This window comes from Trachurus trachurus, assembly GCF_905171665.1.
Source record: "Trachurus trachurus genome assembly, chromosome: 13".
Lineage (NCBI taxonomy): Eukaryota > Metazoa > Chordata > Actinopteri > Carangiformes > Carangidae > Trachurus > Trachurus trachurus.
In genome coordinates, this window is record NC_139892.1 from 13,691,226 (window position 1) to 13,709,213 (window position 17,988).

The window sequence follows — 17,988 nt, forward strand, 5'->3', positions numbered from 1 at the left end:
GGGGGATGGGAGGGTGGAGGGGGCAAGTGATGTAGTTTCCCTTTAGCTGGAACTTGCTGCCCTCTGGAGGTTTCATGTTACAAACATGAGGCTGCTCTGCTGCTGGAGGAGGAGGAGAAACCGGGAGGAGGTGCCATGGTAACCTGACTGTCAACACATCATCATCTCCACAGAGAGAGAGGGGGGTGGGGTGGGGGTGGGGCTGTTAGTGTGACAAGTTTTCACTCTTAAATCACCAAACAGCAGCTTCTTTTAAAAAAACACTGGTTCTAAACTATTTCTATCACAACGGCTGTCGTGATGCAAATGTGTTTATTTGAATAAAGTTTGATTTGAATGTGTTGAGTGGATTCTGTAAAAAATAAAATAAAACTTTCTATATTTTGGAATTAAATCGTCATGTTTCTGTTGGACTTTTAACTTGGAGCGACAATCTGGACAACAGTCTTGGGCCGAGGAGTAGCCTATGTATCTGTATCCAAACCAGAATCAGGATCAGAATCGCTTTTACAGAAAGGTAGTTGTCTTTGTGTATAATATGTGCAAAGAAAAAAAAAAGAAAAAGAAAACATAATATATGTATATAAAAAAGCTAAATATCATATCAGTTAAAGCAAAATGACCATTGAATTAAGACTTAAGATGGAATAAAATCAAAAATAAAGACAAAAATAAGGACAGATAGGGACAAAATAGACACATTAAGACAAAAAAAGGCAAATTAGGACAAAATAAGACACTAATCTTTAGTAAAAAAAAAATGTCTGGGTGTCTGGTGCAAACTTCACTAAAGACAAAACAAAGTGTCACTATAGTAATTCCTGAGATGATTTGTGGCCTTTAGTTAAAGCAAGTTACCAACTGGGCAACGTCCGGCAGCTGCAAAATGAGTCTAAAACATAAATAACATAACATAACATAAAACATAAATCCTGTTTTTTTGCTCTAAAAAATATAAATTAAGTGTGTGGTGTGTACAAATATTTAATATAATTTATACAACCAAGGCCTGATAGTCTGGTAATACAGTATATATAAACAGTTAATTTGACAAAAACACACATCTCTGTTTACATTTAGTAATTGTTATGGATTTAAGTAGAAACTGAGGACTTCACTGACTCTGTTAGACTGAACAGATGTAACACAGATGTGCATGTAAACGCCTCATTACACAGCGACACAGTGCAGCACTGTCTGTCAGCTGTCTGCTGTCTGGGTGTGTGTTGCAGCTTTGACCTGCAGAGGGCGCTGCACCACGAGCTGCTGCACAGACTCAGGTCTGAGGTCTGAGGTGAAGTCTGGTTTCCTCTCAGGACGGAGAGAGCAGAGAGCCAGAGACAGGTCGGCTGCTTCTCCTGCAGCGCATTCAATAAACTTTAACTCCGCTGGTCTCTCTGGTGGTTTAATTCATTAATTAATAGTCCTGGAGGGGGTATGAAAAGAGGATGGGCAACACTTTACAATAAGATACACAACATTGGTTGTGATTAGAGTAGTTACTAAGGAACTAATGAGTAGTTACTGAGGAACTGAGGTACACAAAAATAAAGTAGTTATTTAGAAAATATTATCATTAGCACTGTGCACCTTAAAGTAAAGTGAGACATCCAATTGAATAAATAGTGTAGTTTTGTGTACCTTAGTTCCTCAGTAACTACTCATTAGCCTAGTTTATTGTTTATTGAGGATCCCCATTAGCCGACGCACAAACGCCAGGCTAGTCTTCCTGGGGTCCTTTTCAAAATGTTCAAAATAAAACAACAATACACAGATTCATTTATAATAAAAAGAAAGGGACAAAAGGAAAGTGAAAGAAAGTTCTCAAAATGGTAACATAAAAGACTAACTCTTAAGTCTGAAAAGTGACTTTACATGTTTCTTAAAGCAGAAGTAAGTGATATATTTGTGTAAATATAAGTCTTAAATAGTTATATCTTCCGACAGCAATCACTTACATGAGTGTTTGGACCGAAACACGGGTCTCTCAGTCCCTCTGCTCTGCTCTGAGCCGAGGAGAAAACATTTCTCGTATCCTACAGTTTTTATCCAATGAGGAGAGAGAACGGCATGCAGGGCTGTGTGTGCAGCCAAGGGACGCCGTGAATGTGGTGACGTAGGGACGAGGACTGTTATGGTGCGTTCAAGGCAACTCGTAACTCGTGTTTTTACGACCTGTGAAGTCGTACCAGTTCGATCTGGTACGAGTTCATCGCAACGACCGGATCGCTTACTTCTGCTTTAAATGCTTTTTTACTTGGAATAGTCCTAATATTTAAAGGAAGAGAGTTCCATAATGAAATGGCTCTACATATATACAACAGTGCTTTTCATTAGTTCTTGCTGGTGGTAATGCAAGTAGACCTTTAGTTGAAGCTCTGGTACTGTAGTGGTGAACATCAGCATTATAACCAATCTGATTAGAAAGAGCTGTAGGAGGATACTTGCTGTGAATAATGTTCCTCAGTAACTACTTTGTGTAGCTTATTGTAAAGTGTTACCAGATGATCTAATCAGAAGTGTCACTGATACCTGGATTATCTTCACACCGTGGCACGTAGCCGTCCAGGAGTGGGATCTGCAGCAGGTGGACGGCTGAAAGACAAAATGATCTAGAAACAACTTATCTGTGAAGAACATTTCTCAAACAGAACGTCTTGTGTTGTGTTCATGGTGGTGAAAAAGATGAACAACCAGTGAACCGGCAACAAGGTCCTGCATGGGAGCCCAAAGGTCGGCGATGCCCCCGAGGAGCGACTGACGGCTCGTCTGCTCTGAGTCTCTGGGCGTCTGAACCAAATATCAGAGAACAGCTCGAGTCGTTCACTCAAAAAAGCCAAAAATGTCAGACCGGTGGTGTGAAATGAGACAGTGAACGTGTCGTTAGTCTCACTGTGATGCATTCGATGGCTGCTGGGATATTTATTTTTATCTGACTGGATCAAACTACTGGTGCCATCCCCAGAGTGCTGCTGCTGCTGGTATCTGAAAGGTCAGAGGTCACTATGGTGGTTCATCCTCCTCCTGGGATCACAGACGTAAAGAAACAAACCTGAAACTATGTGACGAAGGTTCAACCACTTCACTTCATCCTATCTGATTAGTAGATTTCAGATTTCAACAAAAGGTTTGAACTTTCTTATGATAATGTTCGGCCTTGAGTCAGTACGTTTACATGATGTTAATATATTGAAGGGAAGGCGATGATCGTCTAGTATGATGGGAAAAAACCCCAAACTGTCCAACATAGTTGTTTAAGATGATGACGGATCCAATATCAGTGGCTGATGAATTGTGAGCATAATCCGTGTGCCTGCATTATCCAATGCGAAAAAAAAAAACGACCCCACTTTCATCTCGGATTTACTCGAAAGTAGAATTTTGCACAAAGTTTGGCCTACATCGTCTGATAGAGGAGTTATTACACTAATGTTAAGACCCACAGTAGAATCAAATTCATTTTTCTTTTCTGTACCCTCATCAAACTCATCAAATACACAATCCAACAACTCCAAAACACTCTGGTGGACAAGTTGTGACCTGCACATTGAAATAATCATGAAACATTATAGAGACAGAGTTGTTTTAGAGGCAAATGCAGCCAGAACTACTTTCCAGACTTATTTCATAGGGTCTGTGAATGTGCAGGTCACAACTTGTCCACCAGAGTGTTTTGGAGTTGTTGGATTGTGTATTTAACATCTAGATGAAAATTGGCCTTATTGGCTCACCCACAGTTTTTTTTATACTGTTGTGCAGTGATGCATTTGTCCCTGTTAAATAAACCATTATATAGATACACTGAGTGTTGGGGAGCTTAATGTCTTTGCTTTGCTGCACACTGGAGTTGTGGTTAAACATAAAGTCGGTCCAGACAGTGACCTGCATTAAAGGTGAAGGAGTCGGCCGCCCACTGAGATGCTGCTGCTGCTGCTGCTGCAGGGAGGAAGTGTGTGTGTATGTGTGTGTGTGTTGAGCGGCTGTTGGCCGTCCGTCTGACAGGCTCCTCCACTTTCACCTGCGAGTCTATATTTAGTGCGAGCGGCCGCCGAGCACAGGCTGTTATTATGGCTGATGTAACAGTAGAAAAGGCGGCAACTGCTGCAGAGGTTACAAGAAACCGAAACTTGGGTGGGGGGGAGTCGAAAGGTTAAGGCCTCGGAGGGGCCTGCTGCTGCTAGCTCACTGAAGAGCGAGAGAAAGAGAGAAAGAGAGGGGGATTTCACACAGAAACCACAACGGTGACACGTTTAAGCCACTAAATCCAATGACCTGTGTCTTTTTTTTGTTTGAAACATCCGTGAGAAAGTATTAACAAGATCGACTGTAGGATGAGTAAAAAAGAAAAAGGTCGGCGCCATTTCCACAGCAGCAGCAGCAGCAAAGAGCCAAAGCAGCCAAAGGCATCAGCTGCACTGTCACAGGCATTAAGATTGCATTTGTCTCTCAAACGCTATAAATAGAAGATATAAATTTATGATCGCGCTCGCAGTTGCCAACTCAGATTCCAGCAGCAACATCTGCTCCGTTTGTTGGCGACACCACCGAGCTCGGCTGCATCTGGTTTCAGGCTTCAGAGGAAACCGCTGCATTGTTCGGATGGCGAGGAAAACACCTGTGCAATGAAGGAGGAAGAGGAGGAGAAGGAGGAAGAAGAAGAGGAGGAGGTGGTGGTGGTGGTGTGGTCACATGTGAAACCTGCAGTAACTACAACAAGCAGCAGGAGGAGCAGGATTCCCCAGGACAGTTTTATTTCATTCATCATTTACCATGTTAGAACAAACAGTTCCATGGATTATATATTTGTTCACATGAGACAAGATGAAGCAGCAAAAAAAATTATGACAAAACAACAAAAACTAACAAAAAAAAACAAACACCGTCTTCTAAAAACTAAAAAAACAAAAGGCAACTGAAACAATAAAAGCACCCAGTCAGTTTGTAATGTTTAATTTAGATTGTTTAATGTTAATTCCATGCTGTGTTTCAGTAAGAACGATACAGATTCCCTGTCTGTGGCTCCAGTCAGATATCCAGTAGTACAAATCAGCTCCAAGTTACACATAATGAAGCAAAAACGAGAAGAGAAGAAACAAAAGGAAACGGCAAAAGAAGAAGAAATAGAAGAAAAGAAAAGAAAAACCTCTGAATCTAGAGGAGCTTGAGTGAAAAGCAGGAGGAGGAAGAGGAGGAGGAGGAAAAAAAGAAGCAGAAAAGACGTGTTAACTCATGCAAAGCACCGACAATCTTGTTTTGTTTTTTTTATTTATTCAGGCTCTGTGTCGAGGAGCGGAGGCCGAATCCAGACTCGTCTTTTACACAAGTGAAGAAATCTCCCAAGTTTTTATTTTTATTTTATTTTTTTAACGTTTCTTTTCTTTCTTTCTTTTTTTCTTTTAATTTAAATTAAAACCACCAGCTAGCCGTTAACGTCAACCTTCAGAGATTCAGCATGTGTGCACAGTTACAGTATTTCAGCACAAAGTACAGTCCAAGGACAACTACAAAAACATGACAACAGAATCACTATGGTGTAAAAGTTAAGCTCTTCTTTGCCCCACGTGGATATCGCGAATTTTGCCAACTTCCTCTGAAAACCTAAAAAGTTAACAAAAAAGGGCACTTGTAGTTTTTTTTTTAAATTCGTTTTTTTTTCTCCAAATTGCCCATTAAAAAAAAAAAAAAAAAAAAAAAGGTAAAATGATTCGCATGACATTTCACTAAAAACAAAGATAAAATAAGCTCCCATAACTAATAGTCAACATTATCAGTAATAAAAGTTAATTTCTGTAAATTACATTAAGAAAAAAAATCTCAATACATCCAGCAACTGATACAAATATTGAGGAAAAGCAAAAAAAAACAAAAACACAATAATGAAAACAAAGATAACATCTCAGAACTGCTTGTACCAGGACCAAAAACAAAAACAAAACAAAAGAAAAACAAAAAAAAAACAATCCAGGGACTCTTCCAATATCTTTGTCTTTCTAACATTGTATTTCCTGTCTCAATTAAGTGGTATTTACTTGAATGATGTAAGGGCTAATATAAAAATAAAAAAGAAGAGAAAAATAAACCTGTTGGCTCGGCGGCCCTGCTGGGTCGCTGGGAGCTGCAGAGGTGGAGGAAAAGGAAACGGAGGGAGAGGAGGAGGAGAAAGAGGGAGAGGAAGGTGAGTTGCGGAGAGAGAGGGGGGGGGAGAAGGGAGGAGGAAGGAGGATGAGGAGGAGGAGGAGGAAGGTGGATGAGGGGACGAGGAGTGTGAGGAGGTGAGGAGGTGAAGGGAGGGGTCTCAAGTTGTTGGCTGTTGGTGGCATAGTCTCACTGGGCCTCGTCCTCAACGTCTTGCAGTGCCTCTTTGTTCTGTTCTTCACCTGGAGGAGAAGAAAAAACAAATAAACTCATTAAAAAACACAGTTAAAAACAATAAAAACACAATAAAACCACAAACCTGTCACTGAGTTTCTACTGTTTAGAGTCCGCGAGAGAAGATCAGCTTCATATACAAACACAAAGCCAATGAAGTCACAGAGTTACGGTTTCTTTTTTAATGTGGAAAGCAGCAGGTTTCCTTTTATTTATTGTAACAAGAATAAAAGACTGGAATTTGGAAATAAATAAATAAAAAACACCCGTGTCCAATTCAGCCTTTCATTTTGTGCTTTTACCCAATTTCTATTAGTTGAGGCTTTTTTCTGAGGTGTATTTGTCTTGAAAGGATTTTGTTTTGCTTCATTAATTCCATAATATAAAAAAAAAATAAAGTCATTAAAAATTCACTTTACTGTGGAAAATAACTCAATAAGGAGCCGTTAAGACTCGCTGAACAATGCTGAGATTTTCCACCTCTGTTGTTTCTGACCTGATTCTTCTAAACCAATCAGAGACGGCCACAGCCAGGGAGGGGGCGGGACTTCACTGCTGTCAATCAATATGCAAACACGCTTCACTGTCGACTACTGTCCTCGCACTGAGGCTTCAAGCTGCTGATAGCCGAGGCCGGCTCCTTTAGCGTTAGCATTAGTCAGCGGAAAGACAACGAGGGCGTGTGCCGAGGAGTGGGCGGGGCTTAGTGGAGCAGGATGGGGGAGGAGCCAGAGGGACAAGGACGCCGCCATTGGTCCAATCCATACTGGAAGTTGGTCTTCTTCATATATCTCGTTATTTATTTGCATTCAAACGGTCGATGGAAGAGACGATACGCGGATACGATAGATACAAAACAATGGAACGATGAGAGTTTTAATTAAATTATCTAAAAATTGTGACGTGTTATCTAAGATACAATATTTACAATTAATATTAATTGTCATAAATCGATGAAACATTAACATAATCACTTGATAGCGTGATTATTTTACATCTCAGTTTTACACACTGTATCAAATTGTGAAAAGACTTAAGAGTGAGACAACTAGTAAATTATGCAGTTATGGTAAATATGTAACTGCATAATAAAACAATAAAATAAATATATATATTCCATTACCGAGCGGCGAATGGCGAATAATATACATGAAAGAAGACCAACTTCCGGTTGTAGCTTGTAGAGTTAAAGAAGTTGCGTATTGTAGCTTTTAGACGTAGTTACAGAACAGCTGCATTATGAACACACAGATTATATTATGGGATGGTTGCTCCTGCTGCATTAATGTGTGAGTTGCCTTTAGCCGTTTATAAAAATGGCAAATGGCTTTTAATTTTTAATAATGTTAGAAATAAGAGACTGGAGCTTGAGATGAGAACGAACAAAGCAGCTGCAGGTGGACGAGGATTATGAAAACCTGTACTCAATTAAAAAAAAATATATGAAATATTCTCACATCATGTTCACTATTTTCCATTTTTGTAAGAAAATGTAGCTTTAAGGAACCAAACACAACCTAAAATATGACTGGATTGGCAATACTTTAATTTACAGGCCGCTAATTACGTGATAATGTCAAGAAATAACGGTCAATTTCATAGTAATGTCAAGTTTTTCATAAAAGAAAAAGATTACACATGCTTTTCATGCTTTGCATTTTTTGGGAAAGGCCATAACTTTTCTCCACGAAGTCCTTGCAATGGACTGTTATTTTATTTCTACGCAATCAATCGTTATTTCTTGGCTATATTTCTTGTCATTACTATGAAATTGACCGTTATTTCTAGACTATTCCTAGACATTATGACGTAATTGCTTGTTTTTTCTTAGCTATTTCTTGACATTATCACGTAATTAACATTAGCCTGTAAATTAAAGTGTTATGCAAACATAACAATAACAATATTTGCTTTTTAAATTAAAAGTAGCAGTAGATTTAAAGTAGAAAGTAGAAATACACAAGTGTAAGTGACAGTTACTCATTCATTTTTTTTTTTTTTAGCCATTGAAATCGGATGAAAATCACTTTTAATTGAGCTGAATCTGATTTGTTTTTGTTTCTTTCTAAGTGAAAATCTGTTTGTCAATCAAACCGCATGCTGCTACAACCTCAGTGTGTGGTGAAGTCTGAACCGTGGCATCATCAAACCTACTCATTCAAATTCAGTGATCAGAAAACCCTGACAGTGTCGATACTGAAGAAGGTCGAAAAAAGTGGAAAATCAAAAAAGAAAAAACAAAGCAAAAAAAAAGAGCAGGTCACATAATTCAATACAACTACGCTCCATTATAAATGCATCAAATTGTGTTGAAACAGTCGAGAGTTCAGAGTGCAAACAGTGCGACATGCCGATGACACGACGGTCTGAAGCTCTTGACGAACTCCTGACGAATGAACGAACCAATCGAACGTCGAGCTTCAACAGTGAAAACTAAAAGTGAAACCGTCTGAACTCAACTCGTTACCAAAGAGTTAATGAGGATCATCACAGTGAACGAGTGAGTGAGTGGATTGAATTATTAAACCATGAGTGAGTGAGTTAGTGTGAGAGGAAACAGAAGGAGGCCACACACACACACAGCAACAGTGGGTGAGCAACACTTACAAAGTACAGTTAACATGGGAAATGAACAGTCAGGTTTGTTTCCTTTAGGACTCTACAGCAGAGGGAACGAGAGAGAGACAAGAGAGATGATGAGTCACTGGGAAATAAAAAGGTGTCGGTGTCGGACACTCTGCACCACAGCAAACGCAGAAACCACCGGACTGAATGGAGGAAGAGAAAGAATGAATGATTCACCGCCTTTATATCACTATTGGGGTTTTTGACTGCTTCTTTCTGATTGAATGAGTTGAATCTGGTTTAAAATGAAATTCTGTGGTGCCAAACTAGTTTAAAATTGAGAAAGATTCAACTTACATCTCTAATTTACGTTTAAATTTAACTCTGCTGCACCAAAGCTTTCAGCTGTGATCCTGGTTTACCTTTAAATCACCAAGTTTTTGAGACGGATTCAATAAAAATCAAGTTTCTCAAAAGGAAATTGAGCGATAAATTCAATTTAATTGAGTTTTCTGAGGAAGGTAAATATTCACTGGAGGAAATTGTTAAACACAGCGACCAAGATTTCCTCAAAAATAGAGAAATAAAATTGTTCAAGTAGTTATTTTTTAGATAGCTAGCAACAACGACAGCAGTAGCCTTCCAATGCTCTTTTATACTTACTAGGTCCTGACATATTTATGAAACGTCTATCTGTTCAACTTCATTTAGTTCAGTTCTTTTTGATTTAAACCAGCTAAAATAAATAAATTGGCTTAAAGGACCAGGTTATTTTAAAATGGTGCCACAGATCCTGGCTTAAACCTTAGACCTGGATTACCTACATTTAAACCTGGTTTTACTTAACTCTGATTAAAGCTAATCTTAGAATAAATTCAACCTTTTTGTTGTTGTTGCTCTAATCCACTCATTAGTGTCTAAACAAACTGCAGCTTGGAGTCGTGAATGTTTATAAAGCAAATCGTCTCCAGCAGGTTTTACTCAGCCGGAGCTAAATATTTATTCTTTGAGTTTTGGAGAAGAGAAACTGGAGTATTTATAATGTTTTTAACGTGTATAATTATAAATAGGAGCTTAATCTTTCTGTAGAAATTACTTCTCTTTAGAGTGGAAAGAAAAAACAGAAGAGCACCTGCATTACTTTTTTATTTAGTTTTTTAAACAAAGTCTATCTGTAGTTTAATTTCTGTATAGGATTTAAAACCTCCACTGGTTCAGCCCTGGACTCGAACGCTGGCGGGTGGAGAAGCCGGTGAAGTTTGTTGTTAGGTGGAGTGATTACGACTGTCGGCTCCAGACGGCTGCTCTCAGATCAGCCACATGTAGACAGACAGGATTCTGCACTTTGTACCTGGACATGCAGACGGCGAGCAGCGTGACGAGCAGCGTGACACACGTCCTGAAAGCCCCAGCTCTTTTTTTGGGGGGTTTAATTTATTCATGGCTTCGTTTTTGGGACACTTCCAATTCTTCCTTCCCCTAAAAAATGTTTTCATCTTATATGTATGTGAGGAAAACGTTTCTTCGGCTGGATCGCTGTGGATGAACAGTGGACGTTCTCACAGCTTCAGACTTTATTTATCTACGACATAAGAAGCAGCAGAGCCAAGACAAACAAAGCAAACAACTTGTTTACTTTGGCTGCAGTCGGCTGCTTTTCTTTTTTTTTTTACTAAACACTCTTAACCAGTTGCACCAGTTAGAGTGAGAAACTAAAAGGCGTTGTTCACTAAGAACGGTTTGATTTCCATTTAGACCGTTGATGTTGTTGTTATTCTACAGATTCAGGCGAGAATCAAAACTCAAAATGTGATTAAATCCAATATAAAGAGCACGAAACGATAAAGTGGTCACGTGTGGATAGAGGAGACCGTCCATCAGGCTGCTCACAGTTCAGACAGATGTTAAAAACATGGTGCAAAAGGTTTAAGGTGGGTCACAGGAGATGAGTGAGGTGTGAGTTAATTCATCGCTCAGCGTCTAGTCCTGGAAAAAGAGACATGATAAACTGTAAATATACGTATACGTGTCCATCCCGAGCGCCGCCGCGGTGATGAGCCTCTTACCTTCTCCCTGCATGTCTGAAGTCCATAGTGTCAGGTTGTCACGTAACAACTGCATGATAAGTGTGGAGTCCTTGTAGCTTTCTTCACTCAGTGTGTCCAGTTCTGCAATGGCGTCGTCGAACGCAGCCTTCGCCAACCTGGAGGAGAAGAAGGAACGCGTTACACACTTTACACACACAGCTTCACGTCCGAGCCAATGAGATATAAACATAAACTCTACATTATCCATCTGTGTAAGTGACTGTGTATAGTTTACTAGCAAGAGGCTTGTTATATATTATATATTTATGTTTATGCTAAGGTATATAATATATTTGAATTTAAATGTTTCTTTTAATAAATAACTAACCTAGCTGTAATTTAATAACACAATAAACATGAAAAACTGAGTAAATCAACATAAACATATTATCTATCTGTGTATGTGACTGTGTATAGTTTACTAGCAAGAGGCTTATGTTATATATTATATATTTATGTTCATGTAAAGGCAAACAGGGGGAAATCTTGACTTAATGTGGAAGTTAATACTATTAATCATGTTATATCATTCACACTTTTACCTTATTTCATTCTCTAAATGTTTCTTTTGATAAATAACTAACCTAGCTGTGACTTCATAACACAATAAACATGTAAAACAGAGTGAATCCTTAAGATATAAACATAAACTCTGCATAATACATCAGTATAAGTGACTGTGTATAGTTTACTAGCAGAAGGCTCATGTTATATATCATATATTCATGTTTATGTAAAGGTATATTATACATATTTCATTCCCTAAATGTTTCTTTTAATAAATAACTGACCTAGTTGTGATTTAATAACACAATAAACATGTAAAACAGAGTGAATCCTCAACATATAAACATAAGCTCTACCTAATCCATCAGTATAAGGGATTGTGTATAGTTTAATTGCAGGAGGCTCATGTTATATATTATGTTAATTTAAAGGTGAACAGGAGTAAAAATGTGTCACCATCAAATACTGACTTGAGGTAGAAGTTAATATCCATTCGCTGTTATAGACACTTCTTTACTTTAATTAATTATCTAAATGTTTCTTTTAATAAATAACTAACCTAACTGTGATTTAATAACACAATAAACATGAAAAACAGAATAAATCGACATAAAATCTACATAATACATCAGTATAAGTGACTATGTATAGTTTACTAGCAGGAGGCTTATGTTATATATTATATATTTATGTTTATGTAACTGTGATTTAATAACACAATAAACAGTGAACCCTTTATGTTTTAAATAAAAGGTTTCAAGTTTCAACCTCAACAAAAGATAATAAAGTCTGGTCATGAATGGCAACTGCGGAGTACGAGTGAAGGCAGACTGTTTCCTGGGTTGTTTGTTGTCGGGACTCCTACACGTTGGCTCTTCTCTAAACTTCCTGTGACCTCTTTTTACCTTCTACTCCGCCTCGAAACTGTTTTTCTGACGGTATAAAGACAAAAAACACTAGAGACTACTGGAGTGTTACGGAGGAGACGGTGACCTGCAGGCGCGGTCGGGCGAGTTGAGGATCTCGTAGTAGAAGACGGAGAAGTTGAGGGCGAGGCCGAGGCGGATGGGGTGCGTGGGAGGCAGCTCCGACATGGCTAGGTCGGTGGCGGTTTTGTAGGCCACCAAGCTGTTCTCCGCCGCCTCCTTTCTGTCGTTTCCAGTGGCGAACTCTGCCAGATACCTGTGGTAGTCGCCCTTCCTGGAGGACGGAGGAGAAAACACATGGATGTCTTCCCATCAGGTGTTGCATTCGTCAACTTTTTCCTTCAACAGGAAATGTATAGTTCTTCATGATGTAGTATTAAGGCCACATTGAGAAAAGGTTTTTCACAGATTTCGAGAATAAAGTCATAGTTTTAACACAATAACGTTATGATTTTGAGAAAAAAGTTGTAATTTTACGAGAATAAAGTGGCAATTTTATGAGAGAAAAGTCGTAATAGTACCAGTAAGTGGATACGGTAGGCTGCTCTACTAAAAACGGAAGTAGCAAGAGTGCAACACACAGTAGATGCATTTTCTTGCATATTCTTTTCAAAGTCTTGATACGGATGACAATGTGGTGCTGATGTGCCACAAGATTTAGGCCTTAAAGGGATAGTTCAACATTTTGGCAAACTGGCCCATTGCCATAATCCCTATAGTCATAGCAGTAGGTTCGTTACCTTTAATTGTCAGTGCAAGATGTTTTTAGAACGGCGGAGCAGAGCCGTGAGCTGCTCAGAGCTACAATACGGAGGCTCATGGGATTTCTTGGTTTCCCTCATCAAACTCATCAAATACACAATCCAACAACTCCAAAACGCTCTGGTGGACAAGTTGTGACCTGCACATTCACCACCACGCTATGAGATAATAACAGAACGTTACGAGACTGAGTTGTTTAAGAGGTAAATTCACTCAAAACCGCTGACGTGTGTTGCCTTCAGGGGCAGTTTTTCAGCAAGCAGACTCTGCATTTGCCTCGAAAACAACTGTCTGGTAACGTTCTGTTATTATCTCATAGCGTAGTGAATGTGCAGGTCACAACTTGTCCACCAGAGCGTTTTGCAGTCGTTGGATTGTGTATTTGATGAGGGAAACCAAGAAATCCCATTAGCCTCTGTAGCGTAGCTCTGAACAGCTCACGGCTCTGCTCCGCCGTTTTAAAAATAGCTTGCACCGACAATTAAAGGTAGCGAACCTATTGCTATGGCTAGAGGGATTATGGCAATTGGCAAATTTGCCAAATGTTGAACTATCCCTTTAAAATATGATGACTTTTTTCTCAAAGTCTGTGACATTTTTTCCCCCCCAATGTGGCCCTAATACTCCGTCGTAGTTCTTCATGTTTCATGCACGGCCCAAAAAACAGAAAAAAGAAAAAACCTCAGTGCATCCATTTATTCATCAATTAATTAACATTCACACCACAAAGCTCTTACATTTTGTTGTAGAAGACCTTCGACTCTCCCATGACAGCGGAGGGGAGTAGGTGCCTTTCCAGTGCATCCAGAATATCACCGCAGATCGACTTCAGCTCCTTCTCAACCTGACCAACAACACAAAAACAATTATTATTCAATCAATCAGAAAAATAAAAAATAAAAACACCACTTCCTTTTCTTTATGCTCCTGTGTTATGTGATTTTTTTTTGCTGCGGTGAAGTGTGTGTGTGTGTGTGTCCCTGAGGGAGTGAGAGAACTACTAACGATATGAAGGTGCAACAGCGGGATAACCCGTCTCCGAGTCCCATTAGGCCTCTGACTGACTGCAGTCCGGCGGCCTCTCCCATCTCTCTGACACACTCTGGCCTCTCCCAGAATAATAGCCGGCTCTTATTCCCCCCCTCCCTCCCCCCCCCCCCCCCCCCCCCCCCTTCATAAAAGCAAAGAGAGTGTGCAGCACTTTGCCAACTATGACTCAGATGCAGTCTGTCCAGTTAGGTGCTCATAATGTAATGTGTATTGTTAATGTGAGAGAATGATTTCACATCAGCGCTCCAGACAGACGCAACTCTCTGAAACACAAATATGGAGCTTGTTTTTTGTGGGTTTTTTTTTTTACCGTTTGCCTGTATTCCCGAATCATCTTCAGCTTCTCCTCTCCGCCCTTGTTCTCTTCCCTCTGTTCGATACTGCTGATTATCCTCCAGGAGGCTCTCCGAGCTCCGATCACGTTCTTGTAGGCCACCGATAGTAGGTTCCTCTCCTCCACTGTGAGCTCCACGTTCATGCCCGCCACGTTCTTCATAGAAACCACCATCTCTGTTAAAAGGAAACAAAAAAACACACTCACGTTAAGCATTTCTTACAATCTTTGCTGCCAATTACATTAGCCGACTGAATGACATGTTTAAAAGTGTGAGAGACGCCGTGACGGACAGATTCATAGTTGGAGGAGCCAAACCCATTATCATAATCCAGCATCAAGCTTTTTTTAAATGGTTGATAAAAAGTCAGGGTGTATAATCACAAACAGCCTTTTTCTCCCCCGTTCTTCGGTTGGGAAAATAAAAATTACATTATGAATGAAGCATTCAGGCGTCCCAGGATGATAATTTGTGGTTTGTCTAATATGCAAATCATTAAACCGTGACATGACACAGTGTACTGACTGAGCAGCGCACACACACACATAGACACGTTTTTTCATTCCAGTGCCAAACATGTTCACCTCTGCACCAAATACAGCAAACACACCCTACAGTGATGAATTTCTCTGGGTTAGATCTCAGTGGTAGCTGGAAGGTTTTTATTAAATACCAAAGCAAAACAGGTTTGTAGGTTAGAAGGTCAAAAGTGCACATTTATAAATATACAGTGTGATCATGCAAAGGTTTGGGCACCCCTGGTCAAAATGTCTGTAAATGTGAACAAAAACAAGATGAAACGATCTTCAAAAGACAAAGTTAAACAGGAAACACTTTTTTTGCGATATTTTAATCATTATCAGTGAATTATTTTAGTTTTCTACAGTTTTAGAGTGAAAAAGGGGAAACAAAGCAGCAGCCTGCGACAGAATGGGAAACCCAGGAGACTTGAGCTCTCGGATAACTTTGACCAAGGTATCAGACAAGATATTTACTATATACATGCTGTGATAGTTTCTAAAGGGGGGGGCTACTAGCTACTAACTCTGCAGGGGGCCCAAACCTTTGCCCTTTTCCTTGTCTGTACGTCTTTAGCTATATCTTTAAAACAAGAAATAAAGAATATATTTTTTTAAAATGTAATGGGAACATGTCATCTGTAGCTTTATGCCTTTTGGAGATCACTTCATCTTCCACTTGCTGAACTGTTCACGTTGACATTTAACTTTGACCAGGGGTGCCCACACTTTTGCATGACAACACTGTATTCATTAATTAATCCATCAAAGCTATGGTAACATTTAGTAACCTTTCTGCAGAATAATATAATATCCATGTGATTACATACGACTACAACCCTGCAAGGATAGCATTTAGCAGAGCCAACTACAGTAAATCAGCCTGTAAATACACCAGTCGGGCCAAATCCCTGTGAATGAGTCATGGCACATTCACTTAAACGTTTCTGGGCAACGTAACAACGTGTGACCGGTGGCGAAGGCAGAGCAGCAGAGCCGCCGTCTAAAAACAGCCTGTACAAGGTCTGTAATGGTATGACAGTCTGACAGGAGCGGAGCGAGGGAGAGGAGGAAGAGGAGGAGGAGGAATCGATCCGTACAGCCCTGTTTTCAGTGGGGGGAAACACCCCACCAAGGGAACAGCTGCCCTCCCACTCCCACTCACTGCTAACACACACACACAAGCTTATAACTACAGTACCCTTACAGTGAGCTGGCAATAATAACAGAATAATGTGTAAAAAAAAATATATATATATATATATATATAAAGACAATAATAATCAAAAGACTGTGTTGATACTCTCTGGGCTCTAACCTGGACAAAAGTGACCACCTTGATTTCTTTTTGTTGAACATTTGGCAAAATGAAATGAAACTTCCAATGGGTCTGGACTTTTGTCTGAATTTCTATTTTCCAACAATATATCAATAATAATATACTACTGTGCAAACGAAATTGCTACATTTGACTATATCGTGGCCATTTTTGGCCAATGAAATGAAACCCCATTTAAAAACTAGCCTGTATGCTACATGCTGTAGGCTAATTCCTTGTTATTCACAGTATAAAATTATACATATTAGGTAAAATGGAGTTCATTCTAAACTAAAGAATTAAAATGTATGATTTCAAAATGTTTTTTGTCAGATTATGACATTAACCCATTTTTGGCCAATGAATTGAAACCTCATTAAACACAATATGCTGTAATTCCTTGTCATTTCCAGTATAACATCATACAAATTAGGAAAAATGGGATTCATTCTTAACTTAAGAATTGAAAATGTATGGTTTTTAATGTTTATTTTTGGTCAGATTATGGCATTGGCCCATTTTTGGCCAGTGAATTGAAACCCCATTTAAACACTAACGTTACATGTTTTAATTCCGTGTTATTTCCAGTGTAAAAAAATCATACAAATGAGGTAAAACGGGTTTCAGTCAGACGGGATCATCATGTCACTGGGTGGGTGCTGCTGCTGCTGCTGCTGCTTTAGGGCCGAAGCCAGAACCAGAACCAGAAGCTCAAGTGTTAATATGGTGCAGCAGCCAGGGGAGGGAGGCAACTAACTGACAGCTCACGCTCCAGTAGTCCGCCATTTTGTTGTAGCCCCCCTCCTCCTCCTCCCTCCTCCTCCCCTTCAGCTAGCGTTAGCCACTGTCAGTCAAGTCACATCCGCCACATTAGCCCCCTAAAATAGAGACACCCCCCACCACCACCACACCACCACCTTTCTAGGCCGCAGCGGCTGTGTTTTAAATGTCACATTTATTTAGTCTATCTATCGCAGAAATGAACTCCCTCCTCCCTCACCCTCCACCGCCGCCGCCGCCATGACAATTAAATAGCAGCAACGTGAATAACAGCAGCAGCAGCGGCGGTGGTGGTGGCCGGGTTAGCTCTCCTGTTAGCCACCGCGGCTAGCTGGTTACCTAGCACTGAGCTAACCCAACGGAATAGAACGCTGCCGCTCCGGCCGTTAACATGCGCGAGCGAGAGAAGACACACACATAGACAGGGGAGAGAGAAAAAACGATCATAAAGATGAAGGAAATGGTGACTGACTTACCGTCATATCGCTCTGCCTGCTCGGCAAGTTTCGCCTGGTAAACTAGGTCCTCTCGCTCTCCCATTGTGTTATATCGAATCTATCGAGATGCGATGCGGCGGGGGGCGTTTTCTTTTTTTTTTTTTGGAGTCGCGCACTGATCAAAACTAACGAGTATATATATATATTTTTTAGTGGAAAAAACACGGTGGTCTGCCTGCCTGTCTGTCTGTCTGTCTGTCGGCGGTTCCTAGAAACCAACTGGGTCGATGCTGAGTGAGTGTGAGTGTGTTCCGCCCCACCGGCAGCGCTGCGC

At 40.0% G+C, this 17,988-nt stretch overlaps 1 protein-coding gene across 2 annotated transcripts; it reads right to left on the reverse strand.

Annotated features, from left to right (window-relative positions):
* Window positions 1-4,749: 4,749 nt before the first annotated feature.
* Window positions 4,750-17,988, reverse strand: ywhae1 (tyrosine 3-monooxygenase/tryptophan 5-monooxygenase activation protein, epsilon polypeptide 1). 2 transcript variants are annotated; one of them, XM_083985833.1, is made up of 7 exons: window positions 17,694-17,988; window positions 14,577-14,776; window positions 13,954-14,060; window positions 12,522-12,728; window positions 11,001-11,137; window positions 8,977-9,028; window positions 4,750-6,377 (listed from the first exon to the last, which is right to left on the reverse strand). In XM_083985833.1, the coding sequence occupies exons 1-6, from the start codon at window positions 17,755-17,757 to the stop codon at window positions 9,021-9,023; spliced, it is 723 nt and encodes a 240-aa protein (XP_083841959.1). In that variant the 5' UTR covers window positions 17,758-17,988; the 3' UTR covers window positions 4,750-6,377; window positions 8,977-9,020. The 2 variants fall into 2 exon arrangements, with proteins under 2 accessions (XP_083841959.1, XP_083841958.1); XM_083985832.1 differs by lacking the exon at window positions 8,977-9,028.

Excerpts from the sequence above, each read along its gene's own strand:
- ywhae1 (XM_083985832.1), bottom strand. The coding sequence starts at position 17,757 with ATGGGAGAGCGAGAGGACCTAGTTTACCAGGCGAAACTTGCCGAGCAG. Across the intron at positions 14,777-17,693 it reads GCAGGCAGAGCGATATGACG|AGATGGTGGTTTCTATGAAG; the intron begins GTAAGTCAGTCA and ends TCCTTTTAACAG. Across the intron at positions 12,729-13,953 it reads AAGGTCTTCTACAACAAAAT|GAAGGGCGACTACCACAGGT; the intron begins GTAAGAGCTTTG and ends TCCGTCCTCCAG.